General features: G+C 36.8%; 1 protein-coding gene across 1 annotated transcript in view; it reads left to right on the top strand.

The window, feature by feature from the left end:
* The first annotated feature begins 1,377 nt into the window (after positions 1–1,377).
* LOC124173249 (zinc finger protein 37-like) overlaps positions 1,378–22,642 on the top strand; it is a 31,105-nt gene continuing 9,840 nt past the window's right edge. The window contains 8 exon segments of the mRNA XM_046552770.1: positions 1,378–1,467; positions 1,852–1,986; positions 6,595–7,358; positions 8,262–8,429; positions 12,023–12,142; positions 13,495–13,632; positions 15,139–15,258; positions 18,623–18,790. Coding sequence (XP_046408726.1) covers positions 6,816–7,358; positions 8,262–8,429; positions 12,023–12,142; positions 13,495–13,632; positions 15,139–15,258; positions 18,623–18,790 — 1,257 coding nt within the window. The 5' untranslated portion in view covers positions 1,378–1,467; positions 1,852–1,986; positions 6,595–6,815.

Raw genomic sequence — 22,642 nt, forward strand, 5'->3', positions numbered from 1 at the left:
AACATATGCAAGAGATTTCAGACGTACCAAGGAAAATATGTACTCATAAAACGGAATAAAATAAGAGGTAAGGAAATCGATAACATGTAACCCGCCACTTACTTTTAAGTCGACTAAATCATATAAGGCATCCTCTACAGTTGTCTGGCTTGCTACAATCGAAGTGAATATGTTATAATAATAATCATTTTTCTTCATGCAAAGTCTGCACGGGGTGCCCTCGGAATTCCTGTCTAAAGAATCCGAATAATTCCCAGTGGTAGCATTCATGTTGTCTCAGTCTCTAAACCAGTTCACTCCTCAAGGTAAGCATCCACACAGCACTCAGTTATTACTAAATTCCTAATAAATTACGATCATTTCCATGAAGTACAACAATGCAATAACATGAGACTTATTAAGAAAAAGGGCGTGTTAGGCTCACATTTAAATGTGACCTCAAAAAGAAATCAAACCGCAGCTGAATACTCAGCAAATACTTCAAGAAATTCCTCGTTATTGACGTTCTACGATATAACAGACCAAGGTAGAAACGTTTAGTTCAGATACCAGACTTTAGTTGCGTTTCTGACCACTAGTGTATAACGTACGCAATAGGCCTACAATCGATAAATGAGGCATTTGCAACGATGAGATATATCTAATTGAGCTTACTTGCATTTTTTTAAACATAAATATTTAAAACTCTTTAAATTCAGCGTTCAAGATATTTTGTAACCTTTTTCATATATAAAGATCGTAAATGAACTGTGACCGTGTGGAAGCTGAAGTCGGCCTTAAATTCAGTTTCTGTCCTAAGCATAGAATTATAATTAAACATAAATTATAATACTACCAAAAATTGAAATAAAATTGACGAATATATATTAAATATCCCTTTATTTTTTCAAATGGAAAGAAATTTGTCTTGAAACGCGGATGTTTGGCCTGTTCTATAGGTGTGCTGTTTGCGGATAAAATGGCAACTAGATATCATCGATTCTAATCTGAGGCTTGATTGCATGTTCTTGTATTAACAAGTAAACGTTGCGGTCGTGCATGTTGTGTTCGTAAGATTTACAATCATGTCATAAATTGTTGAAAATATTCTCAGCCCTTGCTATTGAGTCGTGAAATGTCTCTCAGGCGATTGTTGTTCGTTGTTGGCGTCGTTGGTCCTTTCGTTGAGCATAATAATCACAAGTATTTTCATTTTCAAACATCAACGTACTGAATGTAGTTTCCTTGTGTGATTTTGAGATCTTTGTCAGTGAGTAGATTATGTCTTTGACGATGTACCTGATTTAAACAGTGAATGAGATTTTGAAGTGAAAACATGAGTCGCACCAGCGGGATTTTCACGGAATCTTCAGGAAGGAATTACTGACTTAGTAGGAAAAATCATGATTATTATTACAACATATTCACTTCGGATGTAGCATGCAATAGTAACTGAATGATTCCCTACATGATTTAGTCGGCTTACATGTGATTGGCACATTAAATGCTATCGATTTTCTTTACAATGATGCTTCCTTCATTTTGTTTTTTCCTAGATAATTACGATATCTGTTGATGTATAATGATGCATGTGCCTTTATGATCAAAATCACTTTTGTAAATGCTTAGTTTATTTTCTGTTTTTAAGTTCATTTGTTGTTTTGTTTATTTGTGAGCATGTTTGTTTTTATTTTTATTTCTTTGTTTGAGGCGATGCTATGGTGATAAAAGATAAATAATAAATTGTTAATGAGAGAGCCATCTTGAAGTGGGTGTAAATAAAGTGTATTGAGAATAAAACAGAGTGTCTAGTGATATATACATGAATATAATGGCTGTGATACGTTAATAATTTGTTTATTAATATCTCAGATTGCTGTGGGAGATGGCCTGCCCACTACCAGACCAGTGTGCTTGAAGAAACTTACGGAATGCAGTGTTTTCAAAAAGATTTTATCATCATCACACGCAGTTCTGACAGAAAGTTTGCCGAGTAGTTGCTGCAGGGTGAGTACTTTTCCTTTTTTCTTATTTGATGACTGACGTGGTGTAAGTATGGCAGAGTTAAGGGTGACACTCTTCGGTTTTTGTCGACAACAGGAGGAATCTTGAAAGATAAATTTTGCGGACTGAAATATTCGTTGTATAAAGTTGTGAGGATTAACTCTATATTGTAATAGATTAAATTCTTGGTGACACAATTGGAGAAATATAATGTTGTAGTACTACCGGTGGCCATTAATTGGAATGCTAACTAAAAAGGCGCTTCGATTAACGGTCAAAAGATAATTTAGTATACCTTTTGGTAATCTACAATATTAGGGCACATGAAAGGTCCTCGTCCATGGTCTACGGGAAAAATGTAACAAGTCCAAATTCTAATAAACGGTTTTTCCTTATCTTTGAGCACTTGGCAGGATGCTTTTTATGTTGCAGTTGGTTTTTCAGTGCCAAACACTGAAGACATTTCATCTTCTGGTAAAACTTAGTGTTTAATAGACAATGATATTCAGGAAAGTATGGGATTTGAATTCACCCTTTATCAACTTAGCAAGGCAATTCACACACATGGCTCTTCCATACTCCACTTTTTAGGAACGAAGAAACCGCTGACCATATGCTGTTAAATAATGAAATGTGAGAGACCTTGAAAATAGTTTGTTGATCGGTTGTCAATTGTAGTTCCAAGTGAATGAAGACATATTATATTTCTTTTTTCTGTGTGAGAAAAGTTTAGAGGGTAATGCATAATTGTTGCATGATTGGTTTTGCAAGTTTTAAGGATATGAATATCAGGGTTATTTAAAAAAATATTTTAATGAAATAATTTTGTAAGAGAAGATGACTTTGAGGTTTCTTTTTTCTTAAATAATGTTCTTGGTGCAACAGTAAAGGCCTGTTTACATGGTACTTACCTGTACTAGTTAATGTCTTCATGTAGGAATGCATAAATGGACACGAAAATGCACAGTTTGACCACCCAAGTCGTATAAATGCATGAAGAAAAAATAGAACCTGTTCTAATATGGTTCATACATATGTACTTTTTCCATTCTGGTCCACTAAAATCGCCCACACATTATCTTATACATGTGCATGCATGGTGTACACAGGCCTGAAAAGAGTGAGGTGGGTATTTTTTTTTGCACATGATTGCTGTGTTATTGTTTTTTTTTCAGTTATAAGAGTTATTTGAAAAAAAACATGATAAATAAAATATTTTTAGCATAGAAGATTAATATGTGTGTCGTTTTTGCAACTGTATTAAGTAGGCATTAACAGTATTACTCCCACTCATCTCTATGGTTCGGTTGAAGAATAGTGGAAACCATACATTTGGTAATGAAAACTCTAAAATTTTCTATCCTGGATATAGTGTATCACAACTGTTTAAAAAAAGGGTTGGTTATTTGCAGGCATACTAAAATTGTAACGATAGAACTCACAATGCTGGTTTAAGTAAAATCTATGGTAATCTGGACAGTCGAAGTTGATGTAAATATAATAAACGTGATTATGATGTCACAAATTAGCAATTTGCATACAAATGGAACAAGTCCATGAAGGTATGTCAGATATATTTAGTTAATTTGTTTATAGAAGTTTAATTTCATTTTTTAGAATTCAATGTTGGACATTTTTTACTATGTAAAATAAGTTTTTTGTGCTTCACCACTTTTAAGTTTTTATGCTCTAATCAATTCACATGCATAATAGAAAGTAGAAAATAAAATTCTGTAAGCCAGTAAGTATGTTTTTCATAATGATGTAAGCCCCAGAGATAATCTTTAAACATAAAGAAGAGATCAAGAATGAAAGAATATGCTTTGTCAATGGTTTCTATGGTAAGACTTGGGCTTAAATAAAATATGTTAAGTGATATTGATAGTTTATAACTCTTTACTCAGAAATTACTGATTTTCTAATTGAGTGCGGGAATAAAAAATTTATTTTCATGCACTTAAATGTGAAAATGACAACCTTCATCAACATTGCTGTTATGAATATAATTTAAATTAAATTAAGGGAATAAAACCATATCTGCATGACGTCTAATACTCTAATCCATATGCATAATATATTTTTCTGTGAAAGGGCCTACTTTAAGGCCTTTGAGGGCTCAAAGGTCGTTGCATTGCCTGAATAAGAATCATGTTTACCTAGTTTCTTCCTGCCAAATTTAATTTCATTTGGTTCGGTAGTTTTCAAGCCATTTAGCAAAGAGATGGACAATACTCAATATTTAGTTGACTGTATATAAAGAATATTTAGAAATCCTGTTTCATCAAGATTAGGAGCATCTTTTCCTTTATTTACTTTGATGGAGGTGAGTTGCTTATCATAGGTACTTTCTCTGAAAGGAAAGGAGGCGGCTGGTGACGAGTTGGATTTTTCTTCGGAGACAAAGGACTGCATGGGGGCTGTGAAGTGTCTTCAATCGCATCTGCATTCAAAATGCGGTTGGAGGCACTTCACAGCTACCATGCTTTGTCCTTACAACTGTAACACACATTCCTGTACCGGACTGTAATCTACTGAGAGCCAAGGTGTTGGTCAGTTTCTTTCTCATCTATTGTGAAACCTGAGATAAAAAACCTCCAGATGCACTAAGTTCTTGGTGAAAGAAAGGAAGTGAGTTCGCCTAGTGGAAATATTTCTGCGGGAAGTCACTGTCAATTGTGCAAACTTCAGGGGTATGACTTGTATGATATGAGGCAAAAAGCGTAACCGTAATTATTTTAATTTAAGTCACTCTTAGTTTTAAATCACTAAAACACTGCTTATCTCCTAGGAGAAATGTCTTGTATCTAATGTTGTAGGCCAATGGTAAACAATCTCAATTCTATTTTCAAGGCAATAATATTTGGTAAAACATGGCTGGAATGAAAGATTGTTCTGTAAATGTTCAAGCAAAATTCATGCTTAACTCAGCTAAAGCACTAACTCTAAACCTACTGTCACCTCTTAATTAGAATGAGAAAATCGAAGGAGAACACAATCCAATGTATGAAGTAAATGGTTCTACAAAAGGTAATAATTACCTGGATTTTGTTATCACTGTGCATTAGCAACTTTGCTCTAAAATCTTAAATAGCCCCAGAAAAGTCATCTTGTGGTGCACAGGATATAAATTATATTGTTATGCATTAAAAACATCTCACTTAGCATGAAATATGCTAGCATGACACTCCATAGGAACATGTTTATAGTGAAGTGAGGGGTACCTGAAATAGAAACAAAAATATTATGGGAGGAATTTTTTCATTTGCATGGTCTGATTTACTCCCGAGAAGGAAAAAAATTAAAATGAGAGTATGGACTTAGTTGTAAATATATCATTTTTTGCTATGAAATTTGAAGTCTAATTCATGATAGAGTTTTTGAAATTCCTTTCATCCACAGCTCAAATCCACACTCAGATATTTGGGAGATCACTTTACTCGGTTGCAAATACTTTGGGTACTGTTTGTTAGAAAACTTGTATGTTTACTCAGTGTGGCCCGATGGTGTGCCGTCTATGGCGTGGAATGCAGCCAGCGCTACATTAAGGCAGCTTTCAGACGAAACAACTTTTCACGGGCCAATATTCACAGAATGATATGCTCAGTGGTACGAAATGGTGACAAGCTAAGTTCCAGTTTAGATTGACCAAATGCTTAAGTCTGCTCCTGAATCATTGAAATTAAGCCAAATGATTTAGCCTTAATTTTTCAGCATTCTTTCTGTAGTAGGCATTGGGGTTTATTTTTGGTCTCTATGTTTATGCCTCAGCATGCATACATATGTTAAAGGAGATTACATGGGTGATGGTGTGATCAGCAACAGCACTAGTTTTTTTTACCTAAAATAATTGAAGGTTAAGGTTGACTGATTCTCTCTTTTATAAACTCTTACCAGCTGCATTGAAGACATTATGCATTGCATAACAGTACCAATAGGTATTCAATTCAGCCATTGGTTCTAAAGCTAGCAGACATTTGCATCGTTAAAGCATCATCTTCAATTTTCATGGTTTTTAAAATTTGTCACTCTCAAACAGATGGGAATAATTTTAGCGTCCTTGCATCCAAACTGTGAGTCATTGGAATGATGAATAAGGGATATAAAGGCATGCAAACTTGGGGAACATGAATTTAAGTGCAATAATAATAATGAGATATAAACTAACATGCAATGAATGAAGCACTATGGAACAGAGGATTTTTATGACCCATCACAGCTGTGTACTGTCTCTCATGCTTCTGGTGGCTTTGAAATTGATTGCTTTGTTCAGGCAAAAGAGCTCTTCAGAATTGGTTTTCTTGTTTAGTTATACACTCTGAATTAAATTTATCACATTCGTATGTACAATATAATCTTGAATTCTTTGAATGAGGACCTTTTTCCTAATGACCTTTGGTCATTAACCTCGTCGTTTGATATCCACTCACTGCATTGGAAGGTTTCCCACTTCTTCATTTTTGAATTGTTTGTAATTGGTAAGCAAGATATAATAACATGTATCATAATAAGATAACAGTGTCTCCATGGGTTTCCATTACTATGTTGGGCAGTGTCTTTTACTGTTGTGAATTTATTTTATCTGAATGTGTATAATAACGTTTATCTTTTCAGGGTTTGTCAGCCTGCTGCTATTAAAATACAAGCCATGGACATTTAATGATACCCTTCCTGGGAAGTGATGCACAGCTGTTGATGTTCATATTTTACATTGCAACTAGTGCCAGATTGATCTCAAACATCATCCCAAATTTTATGCAAATTATTTGTTGACTAAAAAGCAGATAGTTCTGTTTGATTTGTCTGCAGTGTTTATAAATTTGTATTAGGATATCATGAATCAATGTAAATCACCATTATACTCCAAAACTGATAATGTGGTAGTGCATCTGGGAAGACTTCCTGAATGGATCAGTGAACAAAAAACGGTGAAAGTGTTCATAAAATCTCAGGAATGTGTAATTACCTCTCTACCATCTTCTATAGCATGGAAGGAGTATCGATTTATGAACAGCTTTTGTGGGAAAAACTTGCTGCCGTCACAAAACCAAGATTTGGTCAATGGTCGGAGGTTAACTCACTCTACTGGTGAGAACGTGATAGTGAATTTCATGGCCAAGTTACCTGATGACATAAATTATTGTTGTAAAATAATAGGGGCTTGCATTAACCCTTTCCTTGGATTTGATTGGTGTCATCATGCAATCGACTTACTGAACAATGAGGCCTTCCAGTGTCTTAGAAAAGTACAGGAGAACATGGATTTTGTGCTTAGTATGGCCATCACTGAATCTCAGTGTTCTGATGTAGAGTGCAAAGAATGTTCATTGCTGATGGATGCACCCTGGCTAGCAGCATCAAATCCTGGAGGCAGCCTGGTAAGTTGTTGAGAGCACCAGGGAAAAGGTGGGAGTGAAGTTTAGTGGAACACATGTGGTAAAGTTATTAAAGAGTGAGGAGACATAATTTTGTTATGGTAATGGTCCACTGAGTAATAGGAAAGCAGAATGTGGTAAAGACTTTTGTGGTCTGGGATGCATGGGTTGCAGATAGAAAGGTAAGGGGAAGTGCGTGCATTGTGGCCATGCTGATTGCATGTTTTCAAAACCTTCTTTAACTGTTTCTAATTTTACCGCAAGAGACTCCATTTTGTTAACAGATTTTAGTGCTGAGAGGTCATCTGAGAAGGGAGGGATCATTTTGATGGCAGTCAATAGTGCGTAGTATTGGGGAAGTATTAAGATTCTGTATTGCTAGCCTATTAAGTGTTCAGGGAGTGTGTTGTTCTCCAATATGTATCCTGTTACCTGGTCGGTGGGAAAAGCTGGTTTGCTAAAATACTTTTAAATCTCATTCTCTCTCCCAATGTTGAAATTTCCCTTGCTGCTTGGTAATTCATGGAAGAGGCTCAGGTATTCAGCCAAAATGACCCTTCTCTGCTTCACGTCTTCAGCAGTTATTTGGGTAGAATTCTTAAATAAACCAAAGAATAAAATGTTAGCTTAAGAGTACACCTTAATAACCATACCTCTGTACGTTTACTATTGTCACCCTGAAATATCCTCACCAATGCCTCATGACAGTGTTTTCTAGGTCTTTTGTCCTAAATGCAGTTCAAGTGGAGTGGATTAGCAATGCATGCATGGCCCTTCAAACTAACATAATCTTTTCTAGTATTAGAGGTAAGATTTCAATAATCCTGTTTCATTTTTTTTGGGTGTGCCCCTAATTTGTTAACTTTTAAGAAGGTGATCTGTTTATCTCCATTACTTTCTCTGCAGAGTATCAAAGAAGAGGGGACAGGTGATGACAATTTACGGTCTTCTACTTACTCACAGGACTGCTTGCAAAGTGCGAATGAAGGCACTTCACAGCTCCCATGTGCATTCCAACCTACTGAAGTATACATTCCTGTGTCAGACTGCCTAGAAACGAGACCAGATGCTTTGGTAAGTTTTATTCTCACCTACAGTAACACCTGAGTTGTACGACCTTGTGTTGTGTAAATTTCTCATCTGTATAATGATAATGGGTGTGCCTGACATGAATAGATACTATTCCCAATTCTATTCTACAACTCTCCGTTGTACGGAACAGCAAGTTTATGTGAGTCAAATAGCCTAATCACTATTATCTATTTACACCTGTGGCGATGTTTGTTGCGGAACAGTGTTAATCTTATGGCAGAAATTTGCATGGCAAATGAACTTAGATAGCTTGAGTTTGCTTGCAAGCTAATAAATATTCTTATGTATAACACTGATTGGTCTCAAGATAGTTCCCTGTTTGTTCAATCTTCCCGCTTCACCTTGATGAAGAAACGTGCCTAAACTCTCATGTTACCTCTTTATAGGCATAGGAAAAGCAAAGTAGAACACAGTTCTATGTATATCAACTGATATGAAGTAATAATCTCTACAAAATTCAATCCCTACCCATCCTTTTCCCCTATTCTGGTGTAAATTTTAAAATTCATCGAGTAACAAGGAAAAAATAAGATAAACAAATCATAATTTGCACCTGAAGTTGATGATAATCTGTTGAAACTCGGGAGTCACGCTCTGTTAAAAAATAGGCGGTATAAGTAATTGTGTGATATCCAGGAAAACTGATATGAAGTTTCTCATCTTCCTGCTTTACCTCAACTAAGGAACTGGCGAAAACTCATGGCACCTCTTTTTAAGCACAAAAAAGGTAAGAAGAACACAATTCAATGAAAAAACAGAACAACTAAGCAGTGCATTGGAAAAGGACCGCGGGGAAATATTATGGCTTCACGCAAACAAAGTCAATAGAATAGACAGACGTAATATTACATCAATGGCATTCTTCAGAAAGATTAACAGGATGTTATATTACATCCATGGCACGCAAAGTGTTAATTTTGTGTGTGATGGATGATTGGAATACTTTTTTTGATATGCAGCGCTGGAAAAACTCCGCTTTTTAATGTTTACATTGTCTTATTATTTATTCTGAAAACGAGGGCCGAATAAGTCTTGAGGACCATGTGATATGTAATTTTGCTTCCCTGTGTCCCCTTATATGCTATATCTTTGCAGTGTACATAGAAGGCTAAGATCTTAAACATTAATAATCGAACAGGTGCAGGTGAAGTGAAAAGAGAAAAGTGTTACTTTTGTAATTTTTACAGTGATTCTGGCAACCAAGACAAATCTTATGAATATTCTGGTAGCTTATATCCTGCAATTTAAAAAAAATTAGGTCTAATGGGTTTTGAAATGTAAAGAATATGGGATATAAGCAACGTGTCAAATAACCCAATGCCGCTGTGGAGTGGAGCTAGAAGAGCTGGTATTTTTTTCGTACCGCAGAGCCCCATTCCCTCACTGAGGACGTTTCCTTAGAGATGGACGGGTAAACGTGATGTGGTGTAGTGCGGCAGATAAGGTTTCACTCCTGGATTGGTGGGAGATAAAAAAAGTATGGGTTATAGATGGTAAGAAAGAAGGAAAACTAAGAGCTCTTCTACGGTGCATAGAATCCATATGAGGGTTAAGGAAGATTGTTAGGTTCTTGCCCTCTATAAATACTACAGGGTGCATTTCAAAGGTAATTCAATTCATAGCTTTTCCATGCTTTCTCTAGCAACCTTAAACACTCTATTGCCAGTATTGAGTAGGAATTTTACAATCTACACTTACTGCAGTGTTACCTAAAATGCAGGTCTCAGAAGTGGTGGCAGAATAAAGTACTTGCCTGACTAACTGAAGGTCGTGGGTTCGTGTGATCGTTGTTAAGTTGTTAATATCCGGGATATTGGTGATTATGATCATCTTTTCTTAACATTTGCTAGATTTCCCTCCTTTAAAGGCACTGTTTTTGGGGTGGTGAAGATAAATATATGGGTTATTCACCCTTAATTCATTCATTATTGTAAGAAAGCTCAAATTTACACGTAGCATGGAATGAAGTTTTGTGATTCAAGAGGTAGGTGTAAAACTGTGATTGAAGATGGATATCATTATATTAAGTACCAATCGTCACTTGTAAGAAGTATCCTAGAATACTTAAGGATTTGGTGGATCTTGCCCGCCGGAATATAAACCTCATTTTACAGATCTAAGTATATATTGCATTAACTCGTAAGATATATCATAGAAAACTTAAGTATTTGGTGGAATATGCCATCAGAAATATTAACTTCATTTTACAGATCTATTAGCAGCTTGGATCAAAAAGTAATTAATATTCAGTATGTGTTTTTAATGCCTAAATATTGTAAATTCATTGGTTAGAGCCTGAATTGAATACAGTGGAACCTCGTTAAAGCGAGTACGGGCTATAGCGACACCCCCGCTATTACGAGAGATAGCCGATGCACCGTCAATTGACCCTATAATAGGCGTGTTAAAAAATTCGTTTTTACGAGACTTTCGGCGTTGGCTCTCGCCATAGCGAGGGTTTCACCGCCGGAAGACTTTCATCAAGACTTCTTAACCTCTGTAACTGCTAGCGATCTGTTAGAAATGAAGTTATTGGAGTGCTCAGTCTCAAATTTATGTGGTAAACTTTCGTTCGATAAATATAATGATTGACGAAACAATGCTTTGTATGATTTTTATTCAGTGCGGCGCTTATAAATTTTTTGAATAGTTAGTCGTTATTTGAGTAAGGAAATCTAGTGATGCAAAAAAACATCGCCTTTCGTCTGGATTTATGCTTACGTTTATCGGATAATGTTTATCTGTCGCCGCACCACTTCTGTTCCTGTATATCTGTTCGCAACAGGTATATTGGCTATTATTTGTTCCACCTCCGGTAAAGTGACAATTCGCTATAGCGAGTGTTTATTAGTGCACCGTGGGGTGTCGTTATATCGAGGTTGCACTTTTGCTTTGTTATGGAATTCCAATAAAAAACTCCTTAAAATAATAAGAAAAAATGCTTAAGCGCCTCCTAAAGGTCATGCTCTAAATAAAAAAAGTATCAAAATTTCAAAAGTATTAACTCATTCTCTAATCCATTGAATTTTTATGGTGTCATGATTTGGATCAAAAAAAGAAATGACATTGAGCATAATTGTTTATATGAAATTAAAAATAATGGAAAGGATCGTAAAATTATTGTGGAGGTTGAACTAAATGTTCCTATCTTTGAAGTGGGAGTGACAAGAATCTCATGATTACATGCATTTGGTCAGCTTGAGTGGCCTTGAGGTGAAAAAGGAAGTTTTGTAATTATCAACACAATCAGTGCGGAGCACCTCAGTTGACGTGCTCTGCTAGTAGGGCTGGGAGCCCTTTCTCCACCTCTATATGTAACCAATATCCACTTCCGAATCTTCCGATGGTGTGTATGGCCTTCAACAAGCTTCCCTCTTTCGAACCATGTGCGCCGTTTGTAACAGCAGTATTTGAACGGAAATTATGTTGCAGAAACCTCCTGCTATTTTTCTTTCTTGTTATTTTGGCCAATTTTGATCACTTTAATGAAAATCGGGCTTGCATTGAATGTGTTGAAGAGGGTCTTAGTACTATTATTTTGCCTCAATTTAGTGACATGTAGCATTCTATTCTAGTTTCATGTGAAAGTGGAGAACGAAGACCCTCTCAGTGAAGGAAAGTATCCAGCGATGTTCACACCAGATCCACTGGAAATTTTAAGGGATGTCACAGATCCATTGGCAACTGATGAATTGGTGAGTGTACTCTTGCGTGGTTCAGTGCAGTTGTGCTATCAAACAAATTCATTCCCTGGTTAAATATTCCCAGGAAAACTCAACATTTTCCCTAAGTTGATAAAAGTTGGATCATAGAGTACAGAGGTGTCATTTTTGACTGTATCCTTCAAAATGAACTATGCATTGTAATGAAAAGAATAGGTGTGTTCTGCCACCCAACTTTGCTCTTTGCTGCTGCGATCCAATGAATGCCACATTCACTCCAAGACAGTTAAGACAGAAGTGCTGCAGAGCACCATGCATGGGCTATGTTTGCTACAAGAATTTCTTTTCAGATGGGTCAAGAGCAAAGTCAAAATGTAGAATGAATGAGGGAGGCTAAAAATATTAAGAGATGGTTTTGATTGCAAATTGAGGCTATAATTATCATTGAATATTAATGATTATGGTGTAATATCTTTAAAATGAGATTTTTCCAATATCCTGGTTCCACAAAGTAAAGCAACAAACTTAAGACTGAATTTGTCTCACCTACCCCACGTACCATGAATGTTGATGAAACTCATTACCCTGGACAGTAAAAAGTATTTAATTGCTTTAAAAAATGTTGAACTTGGCACTTTTTTCTGGTTTTCCAACAATGGGAGCATATATATTTCCCTACCAATTGAAGTTTCAACTTCTTTAATAATATTTCCAGAAATTGTCAATAAATTGATCTCTTACAAGAAACTTCCAACATGATAGTGTAAAAATTATAAACCAGTGAAAACTGACTTTTTTCCCTGGGATCAAAGAAATAGGCCATTTTTAGAATTTTATTAAGTGGCCATTTTGAAATAATGACATAGAAATATGAAAATGAGTATTATTTTTATTTGCCAAAGTTGATGTTAATGAAACAATGTATAACCCGAAATGCACTAAATCTCTAACTAAATTCTCTGATATTGAATATATATGTTTTCTGTAAATATGTTTTAATGCATGGGTACTGAAATCATATGCCAGGTACTCCCTACAGATAAGTCATCATTACAAATAAGATGGTATCAGGAGGTAGACATCTCCAGAAATCTCTCTGGCGATCATTTTTTGGCTTTTCACAAATTTCGCAGCGCAAAAAAGAGGCGTTATGAGTATGGCAAAGATAACCAAATGGCAAACATGCAAACCAATTTTTAAGCAGTTAAATTTCCTTACCATTACTTCCTTGAGACAGCTTGTAGAGTAGACTGTACATTTACACAAACACTATACATAAGAATCAACCTCTAATTTTATTTCTGTGACTAACTCAACAAGGCTTTTCCTCATTTTTCTAACTCTTTCATTATTTGTGCACTTATTATATGTGGATTCTTGTGCAGCCTTTGACCTCTACTCCTTTCCAAGAAGAATGGTTGGAATGTATGGCTGAAAGCTCAGGAGCCATCGTGACAGACTTTGACTGGAAGCTAGTTGGGGCTAAGGAAGAACCATCCCTAGAGGAGAAAGATGCTGCCAAGGTATGCCAGACATTCATCTTATCTATTGATATTTAGGTGTAGGTGATGCATATAAGGAGACATGGTGACTGATGTTCATGACTTGAATGCTAATCAGAAGTGATAAATTTTAATGTAGTAAACCGTAATGCACAAACTGTAGGAAAGTTTTCTCTTTGGATTTTTTGCACAATTTGTGCTTTGTGGGTGACTCCTGCTACAGTTATTGCCGTGGCTAATCCCGGTGTACTTAAAAGTAGTCAAGACCGAACGCCTCTATGTGTTCAAAGTTCAGACTTTGCTCTCCGGCTGTGGTGCCATGTGCACGACTTGGAGTGCTTTTGGCATCATATGCTCAGCATTCCAGCATCACCTTGTGCAGTATAGTCCACAAATATCCAGAGGGGACGGCTTGGAATGTTCACTGGCTAAAAACACTCAGGTGGAAATCGAGGGATTGGAGCTTGAATCCAAGTGTAGGTGAATGACTTTTTCCCTCTATGGATTTTTTCACGCAATAGGGTGGTTTCCTATAATTATTTTATTGCGTAAATCGAAAGATTATTACTCCTGGAGTACGTATTTCACGCTTTTAGATTTTTAAATGACAGTATCTATTTTTCGCGATTAAATGAAAAGTGAAAATTTTCAAGCGCACGAAAACGCGACGCATAAGTATGAATGCCGGGAAATCTGTCCGTGCGTCGTATTTCTGGTTCCCCTCCCGCCCAGTGAGGTGACCTTGAGGCGAGGCTTAGCGCTGATACGTCGCAGGATGCTAGTAGGTAGCTGAGTACCCTTCTTGCAGGTAGTGCTTTGCTCAATTAAGGATTATTAATACCTCATCAAACGAAGAAAACTTTCCGACCCTATCCAGTTTTGATAAGTGATTATTAAGTTATATTTTCCTGAGCTCTGTGCCTCATGCATGCATTGGTAACCTCAGACGATGTATAACTCCTATCTTCTCCTATAGAAACTAGGTCCCTGTGACGTCACGTGGAGTGGCATCGCATGGACGCCAATCTGGTCCTTTTCAAATGAGGATAAAAATGAACCATTGCCATTCGTCTAAACCGGCATTTCTAAAACGAAATAATTTGTATATTGTGAATACACTAATGGTGGGTAACGAATCGCAATTATTTCCTTTTGTTTTCTTTGATGAAGGAAACTACCCTATTTACAACTTTCATTCAGTTGAGAGCCAATTGTGGTGTTACAATCACTGTTAGAGGCTATGCATTGTGATTGGCTGCAAGAAAATACTAGCAACGGAAAAAGCGATGGGATTTCCATCCCTCGAGCTGTTGAGATAATTATCTGTAAGAAATAATAAATAATGGAAAGAGCAGTTAAATACTACTGGAGTTGAACTGCAAGCAAGGAGTCATAAAATAACTTATGAGTACATGCTTTTGGCTAGCTGAAGTGGTCTCAGCTAGTAGAGGAGGTTTTATTATTATTTTATAGAGGTTATTTTTATTGGTTGACTTATATTTAGTGACACTCAGCATTCTCTTTTAGTGTCATGTGAAAGAGGAGAACAGAGACCATCGTATGGAAGAGAGTTATCCCATGCTGTACGTACGAAACCTTGCCGGAATAATGACTGATGTCACGGATCCATTGGCAACGGATGACGTGGTGAGTGTACTTTTGCATTGTTTAGCTCAGTTGTGCGATGACACAAATCCATTCTCGGGTGGAACATCCCCAGCACCACTCAGCAGAGAGGCGAGACATTTTTCCTCCCTTGATCTAACAGGAGCAGAAATGCTGTATTTTTCATGAACGAATCATTTAAAATGAATGAATCGTTGCGACGAATAATTAGGTGTATTTTACTATACTGGTAGCTTATCTTACTGTTATTTTTAGGTTTGAAACTATTTCATTGATTTTCATCAATTTTTATTGGAAAATCACAAGGAATTTTTATAGTTAAATGGGCACGAGCCATGAGAGGCGGAGGTACCAGGAATTGACCCACTGGATGAATCAATTCATCCACTTTCAGGGCCACTAGATCACACCAGGGTAGTGTAAGTCTTTGGCTCAATGGAGGCAGACTCAGGCTGTGCTTTCTCCAAACAGCTCTCCTCACCCACATCCTTCTCCTCATGCTCTTCTTCTTACTCTGGTGACGAAGTCATCTGTGGGTTGAAATACGCCAATCGTTGCATTATAAGGTGTCCCTCAACAGATGTCATATGATCAGTCTCAACATCTCCTTCAACTGAGCGCCAAGCATTGAAAGTTTTACCCTAGTCGCGACATGTACTATTAACCACTTAATACTTCTGGGGAAACTGAGGATCAATGTCACCCCTAAATCCTCAGATGCCAATGTGCACTGCATCTCAGCTGCTTGTATTTTCTCCATTCCATTAAAGCCATGAAAAGGGGCCAAGCGATTGAAATGGACTACTCTTGGCTTCCCTCTTGGAGGTTTCTTGATCGTGTACACCACATCATTGATCCTGGTAACTACCTCATGCGGTCCTTCCCACTGTTTCTGGAGCTTTGCTGAGTACCCACAAATCATTTTTGGGTTGTAGAGCCACACCAAATCTCCTGCCTGGTAGCCACCGTGGTCAGTCTTGATATCATACCTCTCCTTCATTTTGCCACTTGCTTCCTCAAGATTGGAATGCACACTTTGATGGGTTTCATCCATACTCTTCCTGAGCTTTGTGATGTAGTCTTCTATCTCAACATCCTCCCCAGGCCTGCACCCAAATTGGAGATCACAAGGCAAATGCAGATCTCTCCCAAAAATGATGCGAGCGGGTGTCTCTTTGGTTGTCTCATTGAGAGAACTTCGGTAGGCCACGAGGAAGAAATGGAGATGCAGGTCCCAATCATGTTGATTGTCTGGAACCATTTTCGTTAGGTATCTACCTAGGGTTCGGTTCATACGCTCAACCATGCAATCAGACTGTGGCTGAAATGTTGATGTCCTGGTTTTCCTGATACCCATCAACTCACACACTCGGGTGAATACTTCTAACTCAAAGTTTCTTCCCTGATCAGAATGAAGCTCTAATGGGACACCAAAGCGACTAAAGAATTGTTTCACAAACACATCAGATCAGCTTAAGGTTGGAAGGCGATATTTGGTGGAACTTGTTCACAGGAAACATAATGAAATACACTTTTGTATGTTCCACAATAGTTTTTTATCCCGACCCAGGTTTCGACAGTACACACTGTCATTACCTTGATAATTTTTGAAAAAGAATTTCTCAAACCCTTCGTTTTGCCAAAAGCAACTTCCCTTGAAGGAGCTCGGCGCAAAAAGGTTAAACTCTGCATTGCTTTTTAAATAGGTAGGAGTTGTAGCTTTACCGTTCTTGTTCAAAGGTTTGTTTACACCATATTTTTACCTGTAAGGTGGGATGAGTGTAACCCCTAAATAGCACATATCAATTTTCACTAGCCTAGGAAATTTTTCTAGGCTTGCTAAAATCCTGAGATTCAACGGAAAATATGTATTAATGACCAAAAAAGAAAATTATATTTACGTTCCTCTCTCAGTGAAGTGGTAATTTTTATAAATCATTTCTTAAAATCTTGTCGAGGGATCGCACTTGCCCTGTGCATGGAGCAAGTGCATCTCATGGCTGATGTGTCATATATTTCCACATGAAGTGGCTTATGGGGTAAGTGTGATTTGCCCAGAAATTCAGCATTACATTGCTTTTTAAGGTACCAAATTATGTTTAATTATTCTTTAGAAATTGGCTATTATCTAAGGTAATGGAAGTAGTTTTTTTGCATCATCTGGTTAATTAGGTATTACACTAAGGAATTTAGTCATTGATCGATGGTGACAGTATTCCAATTTCATAAATTAATTTACAAGCATATTACAAATAGATAATGTGTATAGAAGCTGAATAAATAGTAGGAAAAATAGCATAGAATTTGTATATGACAATATACCTGAATGTAAACTAGGTTGAAAGAAACAAAAAATTCATTCTATAATGTAGCTTGCATTATCAGTGTAAAGAAACAAAATGAAGATAAACTCATGGTCTTAAAACAATTGAGCCTTCAATATTGATTAATTTTTAACTCAGGTTTTAACCTGAAAAAGATAGGGAAAATGTTAACTTATCCTCCACAGCCAACCAAAGGATTAGGCAATATTTTTACAGCGTCTTCCCTTGGTATTTCGCTTGAATTCTTAATCTGTGGATAGGTGATACTTATTTCAGTCCCACAACATGTTCTCAAAGCAAACCACGGGATCACCTGATTCATTGTTCTCCAGAATTCTCCCTATATAGTGAGAAACTGACTTCTTACCACTGAACATAGCCAGAAACCAATCTCCACTACTATCCTGTATTTTATGGAGGGCATCAACTATCCCAAACGTTTTTTTCTCTGAACACTAGGGATGTGGAACGAGAATTCGAGGGAAAATACTGTTGGCTCGTGTTCCATTACAATGTGTGGAATATGTTGTACGACCACCACGTGCTTCGAGAATGGAAATACCATCTTCTGTGAGGGTGGTCACATTTACCCCACCTCACCTTACTAGTTATTGTCCAATAAATTAACCCATGAAAGTACACTGGAATAAATGTACACATTAATGTAATTTACTTGTGAAAATTGTGACCCTAAATCTCTATTTTAAGTAAAAGCTTGTAATGTTAAAAGAAGGGAGTTAAGATACTTATCATGACCTTGATATTCCAGGGGTTATATGAATTTGCTGTGAATGGCATGATTTGAAGGCATTCTCATGACCCCAATGATGCCGTAATAAAGCCATAATAGTATGCACTGAGTTTCACTAAGAATCTTCTTGCCCAATTTGGTTTCTAGCGGCCATGTAGTTTCTGTGTGATTTATTTACAGACACATTTCAATTTTTATTTAATGACATAGATACCATTTCTAAAATACTGTTTCATGAATATTGGCAGCAGTCCTTAGTTGTTGATTTTGAAGTAGGTGAGTTGTTATATCAGTGTTACTCTGTTTGCAGAGTGTTGCAGGAGAGGGGGCAGTTAATGACAATTTTAAGTTTTCTCCTGATACAAAGGACTACATTCAAGATGCGGTTGTAGGCACTGCACAGGTAGCATACTCAGTCCAGCCTGCTGAAATATTCATTCCTGTGCCAGACATCCAACTGCCCACAGCCAATATGTTGGTAAGTTTTATTCTCATATGCAGTAAAACCTGTGTTGTGAGATTCATTATTTTAGCTTTTTTTATTTTAATGCATCGTGTGTATGATGAAAATAGGTTTGCCTAGCATATGTATATGCATTTCTATGGGAGTCTTCTTTAACATTTGGATCACAGGTTGTATGTTATAAGGTAAATTGCTTATCAGTTTACACATAATTCAATCTTAGTTGCGCAACACGGCTAATGGGATGAATTAAATGTTGCATGTCCCATGTAGTAAGTCTATAGTGAATTCTCTCAATTCTACTTACAAGCCAGTAGTCTTGGCTGTTACACAGCTATTTGTTTAAGCAATATCCCTTAATAAAGTCAGTAAGGGACCTTGCCTTAATATAAACATGGAAGAGCAAAGGAGAATACAGTTACTGATATACATAAATAAATATATTATATATATATATATATATATACATCTCATACTAGTAATTATCTCCAAGTTTATTACAGCTAGGATTTTCACCCACTTTGCAATATCAGCTTAACCTTTAAGGGACAGCCTAAAATCCCAGATGTATCATAGCATGGCGGGGCATTTAAATGGCCTTGCTTTAACATATAAGCAGCTCTCCAGTCAACTCTTGAGCGATAAAACTCATTATATGCCGATTTTAAACGAAGTGTGTCTCGTTGGTCCTGAAATTACCAGAGGGTCATGAAGGAAAACATTCGGTGGTCCTGTTTGGAACTGCAATGATGATAAGGTTAATGTAATTAGGATAAGGCATGGCTGTGAAATAGCCCCACTAAAGCCATCCTATGGTGCACAGAATTTAAGTTATACTGCCTGAAATGTATCTCTCACTTACCAATGCACTATTTAGGACAATATCTGTAATTTTCAGTGGGGGTGACTGTTAAAGTTACAAATATCAAATGGTAAGAATTTTTTAGGCAGACTCTGATTTCCTTTTAAGAAGAAAAGTATTTCATGAGGCTCTCAACCGGTTGTGGCTTCATTGAAGTCCTTTCTCCCTCATGTTGCCATCCTTGATAAATGGTTGGGGGCCTAAAATGTGGTAACGTTAGCATTGGTGCAGTAGCCGTAGGAATCTGCATTGTGATCTGCACAGTTGCCTGGATAACCATGGTCAATTTGCAGTATAAGGGAATTTTTTCTCATTGCAATTCATGTGTATTCCTTTGTAATTGTAACTGAAACACGAATAGGAAACTGTTGCAGTGAGCATGCCCTGATTTCCTCATTTGAAGCAGAAAAAATTAACATAAGTGTACCTAAGTATTAACGTTGCATTAAGCCTCACTGTAGAAGACAATTTTATGTTAGATTTTGTGAAATTCTGTTCATCAAGAACTCAAAGTCTATTAACAGGTAATTGGAAGTTTATTCTGTGACAAATATCAGGAGGGAAAGCAACTCTCCTCTCTCATTTCCATGCTGCAGAAATTTCTGTGAACCATTTATAATACATCTCATATGACAACACCTGTCAAGGTTGTACGCATTGGAATGGGGTCCCTTTTGTGTTGTCACTTCGCCAATAATGCTGTATATACTCTTGTCATTGCGAGCATCCAAGCCTAATTCTAATTCTCGGAGTAAGGATATCAGTAGAAGAGGGGAAGCTGGCAACCGCTCTGGTAAACACATGTGCCATTCATATCCATCAAGTGAGTTTGGGAAATGTCCTCACCAATGAGCCCCAAAGGAATAGTACTGAAAGTATAGAAAAAGAGCACCAATAGTACTGAAAATACTCTTTATCTCTTCTCTCATCCATACCTCATTCTCAATCTTAGAGAGGAGGACCGTAATAAGATAAGAATAGGGGAATCTGGCAATCACTCACTCCCGTTAAAACATATGCCAATCATTTGCATCAGGGGAGTTACTGTGAGAGAATATTTGTTCACCAACGAGCCCTATAGGAAAAATTAAGCAACTTCCCTAAGAAATAATGTGCTATAAAACTTTATTTAGTGGTTATGTGCAGTTATATACTAACTTTAATTCAAATATTTGCATTCATTGCCTAATATCATTATTTTATGGCTTGTAGAAGCATATAAAATGTAAATGTTGTGAATTACATGGCAAATGGTGTATCAAAACTGAGGGTTTGTTAGGTCCCCTAGTAATAGACCATCAAATTATTGGCAGATATGAGTGAAAGGACAAAAACATCCATCCATATCTGATAATAACAATTAAAATAAGAGTGTGACTGTAGTACTGTAAAAGTCAGGTAATGGAGAAAAATTAAGACTAATTTTTTTCTAGATTATTTGTAAATACATGATAAATAATACATAAAATGGATATTAGGGCTTGATGGAAATTTCGAAATGAGGAGGGAAGGGGAATTTTTATGGGTAAGGACAGAGAACTCCAGAGATTGCAACCAGAGATAAGTAAAGGTTTAAGATTGCAGGCTGCGAAATATTTCGTGACTTCTAATCATTTTTAGGGCTTGATAAAACAACAGTATTAGGGATACCCTGCTCTCCTTTTTCGGTCTTAAATATTCAAATTTACCTTGAATGCAGGAGGGTGTCATTTTGACACCCAGTATATTTTATGATTTCTTCGTTCGGTTTAGGTGTTTCATGGGATGCAGTTTGATTATTACTAGCCAAATTAGTATTTTAAAATAATATTTTACCTTCACGATTGTTTATGTTTTACATAATTTCAATAAATAACAGCTGTTATCATTTTTTCTCAAATTTATTTGCTCGTAAGGTAAGTATATTCCGCTTTATTTGTCAATGATTATCCTTGAAACCAGCCAAATTTTACCGCGACGACACTTATTTGCCGTGAAACATAAGTGTAGTGACGGGTGCAACAATGCACTTGGCTTCTTCCGAGCCTCTGTGTTCGGCTGCCTGGCGCGGAATTTGACAAACTGGCTCGCTGGCGTGTCACGACCAGTCAAGACGTGCTTCTTGACTTGCATCAGCAGTTTGGTCTTGATAATGGCACTGTATAGACGTGTTACGTCAGAGAAAATTATTGCAATACTAAGTGATATTCTTGTCTTAGATGCCATGAATTGCATGTATGGACATCTAGCTTTGTTTGGAAACAGCAGTTCGTCAATGGTTGTGTGTGGTCCAGGCTCTGGTAAGGGCATTTTAGTACTTCAGTTACGAAGGAAAAACATCTTAGCATGTACACATGGCTATCGGACAGAAGAAATTTATGCGTAGTCTTGAGGTTGTGTGCCGACGTGGAAGGGGTGCTCGCCGGGCTTCAAAGCGACGACACACAGTGGTCCGGATCGCGAAAAAGTTGGAAAAAAATCAGATTTTCGTTGGATGTCTTTAAAAATTGCTCCCTACATGTTTTTTGGCGAGCTATTTTCATTTCTGCAGTTATTTTTACGAAAAAAACTATTATTTCATGCGATATCGTGGAACTTTAACTTATTAACTGGCTAATTGTAACGCTGACTGCATAGATAAACGGTTAGCATGATAAAATATGAAAATAAATGATTATTAGTTGTATAGAATGAGTTAATAATCTTTCAAATTAGTCAATAAACAAAAAACGGCTAAAAGTAGGGTTTTTGGGTGCATTGACTTACGTTAAAGAGGTGCGATTTCCAGATTTCATGAGATTCTTCTGTATGGACTAAAATGTAATTACTAAATAAGTGTCAAAATAGTATTTAAGTGACTTTTATTCTCATAAAAGCATGGTTAATTCCTCATAAATTTACAATTATGTATTATAATTGTTCAGCATCAGATTCTTCTGAATCCCACCCATCCTCCTCTTCTCATTCACTCGAAGAATTTTGAGAAATTTGCAAGACCAAGAGATCACGAACCTCCTGCGGAAATT

The sequence above is a fragment of the Ischnura elegans genome (assembly GCF_921293095.1).
Source record: "Ischnura elegans chromosome 13 unlocalized genomic scaffold, ioIscEleg1.1 SUPER_13_unloc_4, whole genome shotgun sequence".
In the NCBI taxonomy this organism is placed as follows: domain Eukaryota; kingdom Metazoa; phylum Arthropoda; class Insecta; order Odonata; family Coenagrionidae; genus Ischnura; species Ischnura elegans.